The sequence below is a fragment of the Eptesicus fuscus genome, chromosome 12 (assembly GCF_027574615.1).
Source record: "Eptesicus fuscus isolate TK198812 chromosome 12, DD_ASM_mEF_20220401, whole genome shotgun sequence".
NCBI lineage: Eukaryota > Metazoa > Chordata > Mammalia > Chiroptera > Vespertilionidae > Eptesicus > Eptesicus fuscus.
This window is the reverse complement of record NC_072484.1, coordinates 69607302-69624066: the sequence shown is the minus strand read 5'-3', so window position 1 is coordinate 69624066 and position 16765 is coordinate 69607302. Positions and strand designations below refer to the sequence as shown.

Below are 16765 nucleotides of genomic sequence, written 5' to 3'. Positions count from 1 at the left end.
TGTGGAGAGAGCTCTGACGATAGCAATTGAGAGTTTACTGTGTTCTGAGTACTGCTCAGGAGGGGCCCTGACTTTCCTAGAGGTGGGTGACGGGGGCAGGCTTTCTGGAGAATGGTGTCTGAACAAAGGTGCAGAGATGGGGAGGGCGAGTGAGTGAGTGAAGTCCAGAGCTAGGAGGGATTGAGGGCGGGGGGGAGGGTGGCATGGGGGCAGGAGCCTTGGAGGGCCTTAGGTGTATCTGAGGGGTATGTACTGCCCTGGGGACTCTGGGGGGAATGGGGCGGCAGGGCTTTGTGAGGATGCACTGGAGCGGTGGGGGAGAGGCAGGTCTTAGAGTTCCCATGTCCTGGACGGAACAGGGCGTGTGGAGGCTTCCTCCCTCCCGAGAGGATGTGAGAGAGCAAGGCCAGAGGTGGCATGTTTCAGGAGGCTACACCATCATCTGCAGTAGAGGGATTGAGGCCAGGCCCATTGTTGGGGATGCTTGTTTGTCCAAGAGAACTCCGTGTTCACCTGCTAGAGCTGCCGTAACGAAGTACCACACACTGTTGCTCAGCAGGAGTTTATTTTCTCGGTTCTGGAAGGAATGGGCAGGGTTGGTTCCTTCGGAGGCCTCTCACTTTGGCTTGCAGATAGCTGACTTCTCCCTGTGTCTTCACATGGTCTTCTCTCTGGGTAGGTCTGGATCATCATCTCTGTCTTCTCAAAATCTCTTACCTCTTATAACCTTCTAAGGGCACCGGTCTTACTGGATTAGGGCCCACCCACATGACCTCATGTTACCTTAGTTATCTCTAAAGGCTATGCCTCCAAATACAGTCACAGTCATGTGACTTCAACATACACATTTGGGGAGAGCACATTTAGCCCATATTGGACCCCAAATGAGGATTACGGACTGGAGAAGGAAGACAGCAGAGTCTTGAGCTGCCCAAGCAGCAGCCCAGGATGATGGGGTGAGGTGGCCACCTTGCTCCAGGAACCCCGCACAGGGCGGTGGACCTGAGGCCTGCAGATGGACCTGAACTACCAGGGGCAGAGACGGAGAAGGGAATGCTTCAGACTTGGCTCCCATCTGGATTTGAGTCCTGCCTGGAGAAGTCACAAGAGTCTAACTCTCTCCAAACCTCAGTTTTCTTATTTAAAAAGGGGTTCACAATAGTACCTGTACCTCAGAGGGTCTGAGAACACGAAGTTCTTGGTGTAAAGTGTGTAGCTCTGGTGGGAGAAGGTGCTCTTTAATGCCCGCATCAGCACAGCCGCCCCCATGGCCGTCCCCTGTCCATTACGGGTCCTTTAAGAACTGTTCCCACACCGTCTGTGTTCTTTGTCCTAAGTGCACCGTCAGCAGCCTGGCAAAAGTGGGGACGGGCCATGACAAGCCCAGTGATACATGAACCGTACCTGCTGATCTGCCTTGGCCTTTTTCTCTGGTGCCTGGCTGGAGGGGAGTCTCCCATATCAGGAGGGACCTCTGTCAGCAGATGTGGGGGAGGAAGGGAGTGTCTGGAGGGTCTCGTCCCACCTGCAGGTCACCCCTTTGTCTTGTTTCCTTTGTCTTCCCTGGCAGTTTTTGAACTTCTGGAACAAGCAGGACACACTGGAGCTGGAGAGCCCCTCGCTGACATCCACCCCCGTGTGCAGCCAGAAGGTGGTGGTCACAACGCCCCTGCACCGGGATAAGACGCCCCTGCACCAGAAACACACTGCGTGAGTGCTGTGCGCACCCCCCCCCCCCCCCCGCACCGCTACTGCCGGCCTAGGAGTGTAGGACCTGTCCTCCCCCAGCAGGGCCGGGGGCCAGGATCACTGGTGGGGAAAGGGCATCCTTGGAAAAACACCTGAGAACCTGTTATCGAAGGCAGCCTCCTGGCCACCACGCCTCTTCAATTTTGTCAGGATAGTCTGGTGCTTTACCATTGCTCTGATTCTTCTTATATTTTAATCTGGTGGTTTTCTAATCTCGGAAATGGAGAGGGTCCAAATTGCCATGAAAAACTTAATCTCTCTATCTATGCGTTTCAAGCACAAATCCACTGTTTGAGTAGCCTTATGTGGAGTATGGAAGTGCCCCCAGTTCTGTCTCTGCTCAGTCAGAAGTGAAGGCTGCATCCGCCTTCCAGGCCCGGACAGGTTGTAGGCCTCCTTGTATATTCATGATTCTTTAAGTATTAGACATTTTATTACTGTTAACATTCCACAAGGTCATATTCCTACAAATCAAACTGAAAAAAATTCCAGGCACTCAAACTGTCATCTCTGGTAACATTTGGTCTTTCATTGCAAATGTCAAAAATGGAATTGTTTTAAGATAAAACGTTTTTGGCAAGTCAAACCTGCTGTCCATTGGTGTTAGATCAGAAAGCTATTGTCTTCATTCACTTCATGAAATCCATGTTAAAATACCTGTCTTGGTGGTACAGTGTCACGCCATTCTTGTGGTAACCCATTTTCCTCTTCTCCCCGTAGTGGAAATTTCTCACTGGCAGGGTCCGTTGGAGACTCTTCAAGCTGACTGGGTGTACGTGCTTCCACCAATATCTATTAGCAACTCAGTCCCAAGAGTCACATTTTTGCTATAAAAATACAAACTTTTGCAAAGATTTTTTTTCTCTCCTTTTTTTTTTTTTTTTTTTTGATTTTTTGATTTTTAGAGAGGAAGCGGGAGGGACAGAAACAGGGATGAGAGAGGAACATTATTGATGGGCAACCTGCTCGCCCCCAACCGGGGAGCAAGCCTGCAATCTATTGACCTTGTGGTTCTTGGTTCGATGCTCAACCACTAAACCACACTGGCAGGGCACAGGGATTTTCTTTATCATTGATAAAACTCCAGGGTCTCGGTGTTCAAAATGGTCAGACTCATATAAAAGAGCTGTACTTGTTCAGAACCATCATCAACCAAATTTAATTTTAATCTTGTTCAATCTGAGCCCTTCAGCAGATACGCTGCGGCCACAGAAGGAAGTGACACTTCTTTTTCCCCTTTTCCTTCTCATCTATGTTCCTGCTGCTGCTCCAACTTCTGTTTTCCTCCACACACAGATCTCCATGCTCTTCGTTCCTCTGTAGGTCCTTACTTCCACCTGGTGGTAGGTTCCTTCTGTATGCAGGCCATCCTTGAACGGTCTTTAGTGGGAGCCTGCTGGTGATGAATTCTTGCAGCTTGTGTGTAGCTGAAAAGTTGCCTTAATTTTTGAAAGCTATTTTTGCTGGGTATAGGATTCTGGGTGACAAGCCGCACCCTTCCCTCCCCTGTTTTCTGTTTCCCATCTGCTGGGTCCTCTGGCTTCCAGAATTGCATTTCTTCCATCTCCAAGGCATCTTATGTGTTCCCTTTTCAGTCAGCCTCCCTCACTTCACTTCTCTAACAGGCTTGTCCTGTCAGCTCTTGCTGACATAGTGACTTCAGGAGTTTCTAGAATTTTCACGTTTGTTGTAAAAGTTCCGTGTCTCACAGAGATGTTGGGGCCGTGTCTCAGATTCATTCCTTTGAACTGCGGTTTGAACTGTGAGGTGTTTCCATTTGACCAGCGCGGATCTGTCTGCTCATCCTTACAGAGGGCTGTGTGTGTATCTGGGGTGGAATGTAACACGGATATGGGAACCGATTGGGTGATCTCTGTCCAATCTCTCAGTCCCAAGGAAGGAAGAAAAGAATGGTTTGTACTCTTCTAGCTTTTACCTCCCTGTGGGATGGCTGGCAGGCCCAGGGAAGTGGCTGGAGCAGCAGCCCCAGGCAGCCGTGTCTAGGATTGGCCACTGCCCCCGAGTTCTCGATAATCTGGGGTGTTTCTCACGTCCTTGCACCCGCCCCAGGGAGGCTGTGGGAATCGGCTGTGGTGATGCCTCCTGTTGACTAAGGTCACACAGGCCTCGTGCAGGTGGAGTCTGGCACGTGCCATCTGCCGAGGTTTGCCCACAACCAGCAGCCCGGCCGTGAGGCGCCTCTCCTGTCCCTTCCCCAGCAGGCTTTTCCATCGCAGGCAGAAATCACACATTGGTGGGGCCACATGTGCTAGAAGCTTCCTAGTGTTTCTGCCTGTGGACCGACCCTGCCTAGGTTTCTCTCTGCTAAAGCTTTCCCTCCACGTTTCTGTCCCCACTGTGGTCATTCTGAGGAGACTGGGAAGATGGTAAGTTCAGCATGTGCGTTGGCCTCACCATCTCACACCTGGTGTCTGCCCTGCCTTTCCCTAACGATGCTGTTGCCACTGGATCTCCGAAGAGGTGGGGGAGGCACACGACCTCCAGGATTTCCTCCTTCCCTCCCCTCCCTGCCTCTCCCTTGCAGGCCACAGCCTTCTGTGTTTTATGGAAAGTCCTCATTGTAGACTGATGACCAAGCAGCATTCTCAGCCATTCTTTTACCCACCTGGGTCTCCAGGACCCTCTTAGCCTCTTTCCTGTTCCCGGGGATGGCTCCTTCCTCTCAGTCCCTGATTAAGACCCTCTCGGGTTGGGGGGTGGGTGGGCCAGTGCCAGAGGACAAGAGCCTGTGTGCGGGTTTCCTCCCTGTTGCCAAGGCCAGAGGTCCAGGTGGAGGGGGGCCGGGAGAGCATCTGGTGACTGTCCCCAACCCTGTCACTAAACCTCCTTCCTGGCCCTGGCAGGTTTGTAACCCCAGATCAGAAGTACTCCATGGACAACACTCCCCACACACCGACCCCGTTCAAGAACGCTCTGGAGAAGTACGGACCACTGAAGCCCCTGGTATGTGGCGTGGGCAGGGCTGTGCATGTGGTCTCCTGGGTTCGTCCAGCCATTTGCAGTTCACAGAGCCCTCTCTCAGGTCTCATTGGGTTCTTCCAGCGGCCCTGGGAAGTTGCAGCTATCCTAATTTTACAAATGGGGAAACTGAGGCTGGGTTACTCATCAATTCCTCAGACCTTTCCTGAGCACCTACTACGTGCCAGGACAGCACTGGCTGGTGTTGGAGACACGGCTTCACAGCATCCTGGTGAGGCTCAGAGTGTGGGATGGTGGAGGAGGACCCTGAACACATGAATTCACAAATAACTAAATACTTCCAGCACATTGTACGTGCTGGAAGAAAACGGGAAGGTGCTGGAACAGAGGAGGACTTGCTCAGATGTTAGGACTAATTTGGGGATGTGGCAAATTATTCCTCTAGCCGAAGCCTTTTGCCTAACTGCTGGTTCTTTACAAAACCTGGGAAAGCCGTTCCTGGGTGGGCTGGAGATGGCCAGTGAGGACACCCCGCCAGCTCCCCCGCCCCTCCCAGTCATCACATGGCCATGCTTTCCCAATGACAAGACAGCTGGCACCTTGGGCTCTGAGACAGGCAGTGTTTCAGTTGGAGGAGAGAGAAGGCTGGTCACAGAGCAGCACTGGGCCTGTGAGCAGTCTGCAGCGGCCCCCGGCTTCCTCTCCCCTCACTGCGCGGGGTCCTCGTGAGGGCCTGGCAGTGGGCCTGTGGCGTCCCGTCCTGTGGTGCAGCTGATGGGAGTTACAAGGGCCCAGGCCGGGTACGGTGAGCTCTGCCCTCTCCTGTCCGAGGGCGATTTGTCTCCCGTGTCTGTGTGCTCTCCAGACGGGCTTGGGAGGGCCAATCTCCCAGTCTGACCTGGGCAGTAGGACAGTGCAGGGGCTCAGGGTGACTTCTGAGGTGCCAGTGCACCTCCCCTCCCTCTGCTTGGGGGCGCTCTCCTTTCTCCGGGCTCTGCTGCCTGAGGCCCGAGAGGTCGCCTGGAGCCCCCAGGCTTGAGAAAGGGGAGTGGAACCAAGCGTCCGCATTAGTGTGGAGCAAAGGGGTGAGGGAGTTAGGGCTTGGAGCGTGTCCAGGTTCTGATTCCACGGCAGTGTGACCCTGGGGCAGGCTCGCTCTCTGAGCCTCCATTTCTACCCTGTGGGAGACGACAGCTGTGTGAGGGCTGCTGTGGGGACTTGGCCGGGGGCGTTCCTGGCCCATGGTGGCCCTCAGTACGTTGAGGTCAGTGTCTGCTTGTCCAGGGCAGGACAGCAAATGGTGTGTGCGTGAGGCCAGTGCCCCAGCACTGGACCTCCTTCTTGCACGGCCCGGGACAGCCGGAGCGTGGCTCTGCCCCGTATCCGGCCGCGTGGGAGCCTCACGTGGCCCTCTCTGCCCCAGCCCCAGACCCCGCACCTGGAGGAGGACTTGAAGGAGGTGCTGCGCTCCGAGGCCGGCATCGAGCTCACCATCGAGGACCAAGTGAGGCCGGAGAAGCAGAAGAGGAAGGCTGGGGTGAGTGGGCGAGGCGGGCAGTGTGGCAGGAGCCGAGGGAGATGAGAGAGGTGGCCGGGAGCACGTCTGGACAGTTGGTGAAAGTGAGACGATGTCGGGAAGTGGAGCTGCCCCAGAGCCTCGCTCCCCGAATGGTTATCCATGAGACTGGCCAAGGGGAGGCCTTGGTGTCTGGGGCCCTCCCCTCCTCTTGGAACTGTCCCTTGGCTGTTCAGCGATGTGTCCCTTGTGCAGTGGGCCCAGGCTGGGTGCAGGGGAGAGAGCAGTGCAGACCCGAACGTGGTTGCTCCCTCTTGGAGTCCAGTGGGCAGACACCCTGGTGACTCGGTGCACGTGGCAGAGAGGGACACAGGGAGTTTTCCAAGAGAAACCCTTCAGAGGGAGCCGGCAGGCACCCTGGTCAGGGACTCCTGGAAGCAGAGGCCGGGGCAGACGCTCTCCCAGGCCAGCCTCTCCCCCGCTGCCCTTCCTGTGGTTTCCTGATAGCGGGAGTTCACTGTGCCCCTTTCCCCCCCGAGGCTCTCCTCTGAGGAGAGGCAGGAAGATGGGAATGGGTCAGGGTGGCAGGTGGAGGTTATGGGGAGCGAGTGGGGGAAGGTGGGCAGGCGGCTGGGGGGACCCCCTGGCTGGGGCCACAGGGTATTGTAGGCAGAGAGAACTTGACCCGAGGCCTTCCTGGGCCTCTTCTCCGTGTTGGATGGTGGTTCTGAGCCAGGACTGCACCTGTTTGGGGCACACTGCTGGGTTGGGGTGCTATTAGTCCCAGGGCCTCTCTCTGGTATTAGAGCCCCCCCCCCCCTCCACTCCCACCTTGAGGATGGGAGGTGCAGGGGTTTGATAGAGGGCCAAGAGTGGAGTTTATGTCTCCATGTTACTGCCCATGGGTGATGGTTTTAGTGGGACTTGGATGATTATTTTGGGGGCCTGTTTTGGGAAGGGGGTGAAGACCATTCAGGGGTGAGGAGTGGGTGTCTGGGTGGTGGTTGGTGTTTGTGTCCTGGCTCCCATTGTAGCATCTGGCAGGAAAGTCTACCCTGGGTGTAGTCTTCAGTGGGGCCACTGTTGTTGTGTCCCCCTGAGCCCCTCCAGCACATCCTCTCCAGCGGGGCCCGGAGGGATCCCCAGCCCAGCCCTGACTGCCTCCTTCCTCTCCCCCCCACCCCCCAGCTGCGGCGGAGCCCCATCAAGAAAGTCCGCAAGTCCCTGGCTCTTGACATCGTGGACGAGGATGGGAAGCTGATGATGTCCTCACTGCCCAAGACTCTGTCCTTGGTAAGGGGCTGAGAGACGCCGTCCCCCCCGGGGAGCTGCAGAGGCTCCTCTGCCCCCGGGAGGATGGGCTCTCCCTGGAGCTCTGCCTCTGGGGCCCTGAAGCGGTGGGCGGACCCTGGAGGTGGAGTGGTCTGGTGGTTCTTGGACGTGACTTCCGTGTGCTGCTCAGCAGAAAGTTTTACTTACAAGTTTGCTAGAATACTTGTGAGAACCATGGGTCTGGCTCGCCAGCACCTTCACTGGGATCTTACTCATGGGGGTGACCCCAGAGAGTCAAGGACAGGCCTTTATACAGCCAGGTGGTGGGTGCTCAGCCCTGGGCTGGGTGCTCTCCAGTTCCCAGGCTGACCCAGGGGGCTGCTGTCTACACACAGACGAGGTCCTCAGAAACCATGCCACAATGTTGACCTCTTGAAGCCGGGGATGGGGCGAGCTGTCTTCCCTGGGCGCCCAGTGGAAGGCAGTGAGGGGCGTGGGGGTCGCGATGGAACGGATTTCCTGAGCAGATCTTGCAGGTATCCACAGTCCTTGCAGAGAAGCCTCTGTTTGGACTTGGTCCCTCTAGCCAGACCTGCAGCTGGCATCATGTAGGGCACATAAAGTAATTACCAGAAAGAAAAGACCGTTTGGCAAGTGGTTAAGAGCACAGGATTTGGAGGGTGGACCTGGGCTGAGTGCCGACCCAGCACTTGCTCTCAGATCTGTCAAGGCCCCGCGCCTCAGGCCCTGCCTGTGACGAGGGCCCTGAGCCCATCAGACTGTTAGGAGGGTAAAGGCCACGCTGAGTGGGGAGGTTGGACAGACCTGGGTGCTTTGTGCAGCTCCTTGTGGGTGCTGGTAGACTCGGCATCACTCTGACTGGCCGGGGACCAGAGCACCCTCGTCTCCACCTGATGCTGGCGGGGAGGAGCCAGCTTCCTGGAGAAGGACCCAACATTATTGAGCATGTGCTGGGCGCTGGGCTCTGAAACAGGCACTTTCCAAATATCGTCTTAATCTTTACGTGATCTCCCCACCTGGAAGAGAAAACTGGGCTCAGAGGCTAAAGTCGTGCCCCAGGTCGCCACAGCCAGGAGGATGTGTGCTGGGGGGTGTGACTGGGTATTTATTATTTGAACGTGTGGCAAAATAGTGAGTCTTTCACTTGGTTTTGATTTCAGCCAACACATGTGCCATCCGGCTCCTCCAGCCTCATCCTGCCCGGCATCAGAGGAGACAACAGCCTGCTCAACCAGGGCTTCCTGCAGGCCAAGCCCGAGAAGCTGGCAGCGGCCCAGAAGCCCAGAAGCCACCCACCAGCCCCGGCCCCTGCCCCTGTGAGTGCTGTTCGCACGTGTGGCACCACCCTTGGGGGCTTGCTCGGCTGCCCTCTCACCGCGGGGCCTTTGCACAGGCTGTTGCTTCTGCCTGGATTCCTGATCAACTTAGGTTTCAGCTCTCAGTCCCGATGCCAATCCCTCAGAGAACCCTCATGCTGGCAACCCCCGCCCACAAGTCCCTTTTCCACGGCGGGGGTCTCACTCGTCTCTGTGTTTAGTTGCTTAGCACCTGGCTGTCCTTGAGGGTGGAGGCTGCCCTGGTTGCCCCCGCGTGTACACATCTGCACGCGTGAATCCCTCCTCCCCACCTGCATGGCTGTAGGTTTTCCTCTCATGGAAGCTGGTACCTCAGAGGGGCGTGGTCATGTCTTGTGGTCCAGCCTCCATGCCCAGAGGCAGGAGTGACATCCCCAGGCAGTTGGGGAAGAGCACGAGGAGATTGGCTTCCGGAGGGAGAGTCATAGAAACGGCCCCCACCCCTCCCAGGCTCGCTTCCACCAGGGTTCCCTGGGAGCGCGCTGCTCCTGCCTGGATGGTAACCTTCTTGCCTCCTCCCAGATGACCAGTGCCTGGAAGATGGTGGCCTGCGGAGGGACCAGGGACCAGCTCTTCATGCAGGAGAAAGCCCGGCAGCTCCTGGGCCGCTTGAAGCCCAGCCACACGTCTCGGACCCTGATCTTGTCCTGAGGGGCTCGGCAGTCACGAGCCCACTCTCATGTTTACAGGGGGCTGGGGGACAGGCTGGTCTGTGAATTTGAGAACCACACTCAGGTGACCACCTGCAGGGAGCCTTCTGCTGCCAGCCCCTCCCCAGATCTCTCAGGTGGAGACGCAGGGCCGCCGCTGTCCTGTCCGCATGCAGCTGTGCCTGCGGCAGTATCTGGTGCTAACAGAACAAAGTCCTCTTCCCAGGGCCACAGGGAGCCCCACGCTCTGGTTAGGCCTGGCCTCATCTCAGACCCCTGCTTAGGACCAGGCATAGCCTGTGTGTTTCTTCTCACCCTGTTGGTGTGTGTTCTTGAAAGAATAAAATTGCCTTTTTCCTGCAATGTGATGGTGCTACTCTTTCACCACCTTGTGGTCGTTGGTGTGTTTGCATCAGTAGGTAAAGTGGGCCATAGCTACTTCTTGAAGGTCTTGGAAGGCCCTTTTTATCTGATTTTAAGGCTCCCTCTTCATCCTCATTAAGCAGTTGTCTGACCTTTGAACAGATGGGAGAAGTGACTTTTTGACTCAGCAGCCAGCTCCATTCCTGGAATAAGTGGGATGAAAGATTTTGGAATCCAGAGCCATTGTGACTGTGCCTGTGTCTTGATTGTTCCCCAGGACACCTGGCAGCTCTCCTGGCAGCTGTGGATACAGCTCTGCCTTTGGGTCACACAGATGTGAATCCGGCTTGGTCACCTCTAGTTGTGTCTCTCCTGCTGTGAGCCTGGGAGTCCTCGGCTGTGAAACGGGGAGAATCCTTAGCCTTTCAGAGCTGTTGAAGGGATTGGCGAGAACATACTTGGGGCTCAGAAAATACGGACTCTGGATGTTATCACAAAAGCTTTCTCACTCCTTTTTTCTTATGCCCAATAAACCCTGCCAAGGATTAGTGTCCGTGCTTGCACTGGTGCTCTGAGCAGAAGTTATTAAGTGACCAAGTGAGGGCTTGAACCCAGTCCTGGACTTGAAGGCTGCACTGGAATCTGTTTGATAGTTTCCAGCCAGGGAAGCACTGCGGTGCAGTAGAATAAGCTTCAGGTGTAGGGTCGGTTTTCAAAGGCTTTCCATGAAAGTGCAACACATTCCAAGTGAACAACAGCTGGGTGAATTCCCAAAAAGGACACGTGTTACCAGAACCCCGACCAAGAAATAGAACATGGCCAGCCCCCCAGAGGGCCCCTCTCCACCCGGTCCAGGTTAGCCACCATCCTAACTTCCAACACCACAGGTTTGTTTTGCCTGTTTGTGTTTTAAATTTGTATTTGTATGAGAAACATTAATTTGTTGTTTCTACTTATTGGTGCATTCATGGGCTGATTCTTGTGTGTTCCCTGACCCAGGATTGAACCCGTAACCTTGGTATGTGCTCTGACTGGGAATCGAACCCTCAACCTTTTGGTGTGCTGGTTGGTGACCCAACTATAACAGCCACCTGCCAGAGCAAGGGATGCTGCATATCTGAATATTGGCAATAAAAAGACTTGTCCCTTCGTGTTGTGGTCAGAACATATAAAAATACTATCTGCAAGGGACCTGGCCCCAGTGTAGCTCCCCATCCTCCCTCTGCCATGCCAGAGTCCCGCTGTCTTAGGACACGGCTTTCTGCTGGGCTCCCCTCTGCCAGGAATCCTGCGTAAACTTGGAAAGCTTGCCTGCCGCCCACGGCGGGTGGGGCTGCCTTCACCCAGTCCATTTGCCAGCTCTCCTTTGTCATTCAATCACTGGCACCCAGCCCAGCACTTGCTTGCTGTGGTCACTGTCACTGTTAACAAGTGTTTTTATGATGGTCCCTGTACGAGTGTGTCCACAGCAGGTGTTTTCTGGAGTCAGGCCCAGGAGAGGTTAGGAATGAGGACTGGGGAGGGAACAGGTGGCTGAGATCCAGCTCAGGGATGTAGAACAGACATTCCTCTTTCCTGGTCTGAGCCCCTGCATTTCCTTACTCTTCCTGAAACACCTCGAATCAGGCCATGAGGGGACAGTAGGTCAAGTGAGGAACCTGCCTCGAGGGCTCTGTCAAGGCAGTGTGCACTTCTGTCGTGTAGTGTCAGCTGGAGCGTTGAGTTGAGGATTCTGAAGGTACTGTCCAGGCTCAGGAAAGACTGCTGTGATTGATTAGTTATGTCTGCTAGGAGCACAGAATGGGTTGTAGTGACATGTTTCACATATTCACTACTATCTCTGGCTTAAAAGTATTGGTTAGTATTGATCAGAATGGACATGTACTTGATTTAGAGATAAATGAATGTTTTTAAGTAGGTGCTAAATCCTTTTACATTGATATGATTATTGATATAAAGGGCTTTTTCTTCATTAACTCTCCTGACTGATGTTACTGTTCCTTGTACAGGGGTGGGCAAAAGTAGGTTTACAGTTCATATGGTAAATCCTATATAACAAAGAGGTAATATGCAAATTGACCGCCACTCCAACACATAAGATGGCCGCTGCCATGTGGTCAAAGATGGCTGTCCCCATGTGGACACAAGATGGCCGCCACAAGATGGCCAGCAGGGGAGGGCAGTTGTGGACGATCAGGCCAGCAAGGGAGGGCAGTTGGGGGCCAACAGGCCTGCAGGGGAGGGCAGTTGGGGGTGACCAGGCCAGCAGCAGAGAGCAGTTAGGGGGGACCAGGCCTGCAGGGGAGAGCAGTTAGGGGCAACTGGGCTGGCAGGGGAGGGCTGTTAGGGGGGACCAGGCCAGCAGGGGAGGGCAGTTAGGGGCAACCAGGCCAGCAAGGAGGGGAGTTGGGGGGACCAGGCCAGCAGGGGAGGGCAGTTAGGGGCAACCAGGCCAGCAAGGAGGGGAGTTGGGGGGACCAGGCCTTCAGGGGAAGGCAGTTGGGAGGGACCCAGGCCAGCAGGGGAGGGCAGTTGGGGGCGACCCGGCCTGCAGGGGAGGGCAGTTAGGGGTGATCAGGCCAGCAGCAGAGAAGTTAGGCGTTGATCAGGCTGGCAGGGGAGTGGTTAGGGGGTGATCAGGCTGGCAGGCAGAAGCGGTTAGGGGCAATCAGGCAGGCAGGCAGGCGAGCGGTTGGGAGCCAGCAGTCCTGGATTGTGAGAGAGATGTCCGACTGCCCTTCAGACATCCCTCCCAGATTGGAGAGGGTGCAGGCTGGACTGAGGGACCCCCCCACACACACACACAAATTTCGTGCACCGGGCCTCTAGTAATAAATAATAATACAAGAAGAAGTCCGTAAGTATTTTAAGCCTAAGCTTAAAAACTTGACAAGACTCTTGCTCTTGTCATATTACATCGGCAAAGTTTGTTTCTACTTGTTCTCATGTTTACTCCCCTCTGCTTGTGTCTCAGACCTCCCACGAGGGGGCGTGCAGGAGAATGTTGTTTCTGCTAGAAGTTTACCTTTTATTTTGGTTTTGTTTGTCTGACAATTTCTTTATTCCTCCCTCATTCGTAAAAGATATTTGTGCTGCATATAGTTGTGTTCTCTTCTTTTTTCATATTGAAGCCAAGTTCACTTTCTTCTAACTTCTACTCTGTGGCTGAGAATCAAAAATTCCACTGATACCTAATTTCTTTTGAAGGTAACCAAACTATTTATTTTCATACACCTGTTTTAAATAAATTTTCTTTTTAAAAAAAAAATATGTTTTATTGATTTTTTGCAGAGAGGAAGGGAGAGGGACAGAGAGTTAGAAACATCAATGAGAGAGAAACATTGATCAGCTGCCTCCTGCACACCCCCCACTGGGTATGTGCCCGCAATCAAGGTACATGCCCTTGACCGGAATCGAACCTGGGACCTTTCAGTCCGCAGGCTGACGCTCTATCCACTAATCCAAACCGGTTGGTCAGGGCTTAAATAAATTTTCTTCATTTTTGGTTTTCCTACAGTGTCACTCTGATGTTGAACAGTGAATTTCTTTTTGTTTATTTGTTAGATCTCTTGAATCTGTGGCTTTGTGTCTTCCATTAGTTTTGGAAAATACTCAGCCATTGTCTCTTCAAATATTGCTTCTTACCTTATTCTCTAATTTCCCCTGAAATAATAGATGTAACCTTCACTGACATTTCAGTGTCCAAAGAAAGTCTCTTGGCTACATCTAACTTCAAGGGTCCAGAAGTACAATCCTATCACATGTGCAAAAGGAGGGGGATAGGAACTTGGTCAAGAGTCCTAAGAGCGTCCCAAGTCACCAGTATTCATTTCCCTTTCTCCCACAAGTACAATGTACTCCCTCCTTGAGGGAGAAGACCCGAGTGAGATCTTAGCTTAGAGTGGGGGATAAATGGCTTGGTCACTGCTCACTCAGGACTTCTTGGGCTCTGGCAGGGCCTCACTCTGGACTGGTGGGGATTCTAGTGTCTCCAACCACGCTGTCTCCCGTGAGGAATGAGAGGCACACGGAGTCATGCTCTCTGTACCCACCACCCACCCCGGGCTGTCACCTGCTATACTTGGTAAATTGTAACTTCCACACCATTTATGTGACAGAGAGCCTCTTTTCTCCAGGCCTGTGATCCAGGATTGAAGGCACGGTGACCCTGGCCCTCCCGGGAGTAAAGGAGGTTCAGCATCTGCTCTTAAATACCCCAGAGCCCAGCACGCTGTTTATTGACAACACGGATGATGCTTTCGTATGCCAGTCCCATACCCTTTCTCATGCCCATGACCAGGGCTGGCCAGGCTCGGTAATCCAGGCATTTGTAAGTCTGCGAATGGAAATAATGAAAGCACTTCATCTGTCCTTAAAATCCACATAGTAAGGAACAGGGCATTAGCTGTTGTCCGTTTCTTTGTGGCTGAGCACCCATTAGTGCGACAGGCCCACATGCGGTCCATTAGGGAGAGAGGGAAGGCCCGGCTTGTTAATGCTTCTAATGGGCATCTTGAATGGTCCTCAACCCTGCAGCCTTCTCCCGGGTCTGCTCCGAGCCTGGGACCTGACAGGTCGCTCACCATGGCAACCAAGGGAGAGAGGGATGCAGACAAACCTGTCTGCACATACATGACCAACCATGCAAGCGAGGTCAGGTCTGCCCTCCGCTCACTCCCCTCCCACGCCGATCATCCTGAGGGATGCTGCCCACAGGTGGCAATGCAGGCGTGGAGGGAAGCAGGTCAGAGACATGCTTTCTGGACATGAAAGACGGTGAGCTGGCCAGCCAAGCCAGCAGTTACCATTAGGGATGGAGCCATAGGAGGATTAGAGTCCCCATGAGTCTGAATCCTTCAGGCGTGGAGACGTCTCACATCAAGGCCAGTGCTGCTGCCCGCTCCAGAGCAGCCCTAGGGGATGCCCTAGTGACAGGGAGCCCCTTACCTCGAAGGAGGCCCACTGTTAGGTTTCTGACACTGAACTGAGCTGGCCTGCCTCTCAGCAGTTAGCAGTTACAGTCGCCTCTGAGCTCTCGGCCCTGCGAACATCCATCCCAGGCACGCCGACCTCATGCAGCGGGTATGACCTCATGCACGCCGACCTCATGCAGTGGCTCGGGTGGGGGTGTCCACTCCCTTTCTGGCTCCTTGTGTCTCCTTGCTTGTGCAGCAGACAGGCGTGGACAGCCTGGGTTCTGGCCCTGGGCGTCCCCACGCTGCCCACCATGGGCCGCTTCTTGTTCAGGCTGCCCTGACCTCTGCCCCTTTGGGCTCCCGCTGGCCCCTTGATTTGAGGGCCCTATTTTGAAAACCTTCTGCGCTGTGCTGTGCAGCGCTTCTCCAAATGGACCGGGGGACCTTGCTGAGGTACCAGACTGAGAGCCGTTTGGGTTGCTTGTCAGGTTTGTGTGTCACGGCCCTGCTAGATGTGAAAAGGATTCCGAACGCTTTCTATCTTTCTCTGTTTTCTGGGCGGCTTAAAGAGCCTAGAAACGTTCTTTGGAAGTTTGGAAGAACTTCTTTACTAAGCTCTCTGACCCCCACCCTTTTGGGAAATAGCTCTATGCCAAGTTGGTTTCAGGGTTCTCTACTTGTCTCGGTAATTTTGTTTTTCTAGAAAAGCATGCTGTTATGGAACGAATTGTGCCCCCCCCCCCCCCCCCCCCCATTCATATGTCAAAGTCCTAAGTGTGACTGTATTTGGAGAGGCATTTGAGGAATTAAGGTTAAATGGGGTCATAGGGTGGGCCCTCATCCAATAGGACAGGTGTCCTTGTAAGAGGAAGAGGAAGAGGCTCAGAAATCTCTCTTTCCACGGGGGCACAGAGGAAAGGCCGTGTGAGGGCACAGTGAGCAGGTGGCCATCTGACAGCCACCTCAAACCCACCCCGATAGCACCTTCATCTTGGGCTGCAGCCTTCAGATCTGTGAGAAAATGAGCTTCTGTTGTTTGAGACACCCAGTCTGTGGTATTCTGTTATGGCAGCCAGAGCTGACTCATACACAAGCATTCTCCATTGAACATTCCAAATTAACCAGCAAACCACATGTGTTTAGTATTCTCTTTCATCAGAAAACTCTCCTCTGCCTCTTTGGTTAAATTTTCTTTACTTCCTAATGTGTTTTTGTATTTGTCTCCCTTCCTCTCCCCTCCTCTCCCATTCCCTCCCCTTCCCACCCCTTCCCTCTTATCCCCTTCTTTCCCCTTCTCTGCCCTCCCCCTCTTCTCTCTCTCTCTCTCTCTCTCTCCCTCTCTCTCTCTCTCTCTCTCCTCCTCCCTCCCTCCTGTCCCCTCCCTTTCTTGGGCTTTTTTTTTCTTTATTGATTAAGGTATTACATATGTGTCCTTATCCACCCATTTCCCCCCCCCCCCCCCCCCACCACACACACACTCATGCCCTCACTCCCCTGGTGTCTGTGTCCATTGGTTAGGCTTATATGCATGCTTACAAGTCCTTTGGTTGATCTCTCCTCCTTACCCACACCCTCCCCTACCTTCCCTCTGAGGTTTGACAGTCTGATCGATGCTTCTCTGTCTCTGGATCTGTTTTTGTTCATCAGTTTATGTTGTTCATTATATTCCACAAATGAGTGAGATCATGTGGTATTTATCTTTCTCTGACTGGCTTCTTTCGCTTAGCATAATGCTCTCCAGGTCCATCCATGCTGTTGCAAATGGTAAGAATTCCTTCTTTTTTTTTTACTGCAGCATAGTATTCCATTGTGCAGATGTACCACAGGTTTTTAATCCACTCATCTGCTGATGGGCACTTAGGCTTGTTTCCAAATCTTAGCTATTGTAAATTGTCCTGCTATGAACATAGGGGTGCATATGTCCTTTCTGATGGTGTTTCTAGTTTCTTGGGAGATATTCCTAGAAGGGGGGTCACTGGGTTA

The 16765-nt window shown here is 53.8% G+C and overlaps 1 protein-coding gene across 2 annotated transcripts in view; it reads left to right on the top strand.

Moving 5' to 3' along the window:
- Positions 1-10020, top strand: part of MYBL2 (MYB proto-oncogene like 2) — a 29769-nt gene extending 19749 nt beyond the window's left edge. Inside the window, exons 9-14 of one of the 2 annotated variants that reach the window (XM_054723861.1) lie at positions 1571-1710; positions 4614-4713; positions 6113-6226; positions 7394-7498; positions 8659-8808; positions 9376-10020. In XM_054723861.1, coding sequence (XP_054579836.1) covers positions 1571-1710; positions 4614-4713; positions 6113-6226; positions 7394-7498; positions 8659-8808; positions 9376-9504 — 738 coding nt within the window. In that variant the 3' untranslated portion in view covers positions 9505-10020. Of the gene's footprint in view, positions 1-1570; positions 1711-4613; positions 4714-6112; positions 6227-7393; positions 7499-8658; positions 8815-9375 lie in introns of both variants that reach the window. The other variant, XM_054723860.1, reaches the window with a different exon arrangement.
- Positions 10021-16765: the final 6745 nt, after the last annotated feature.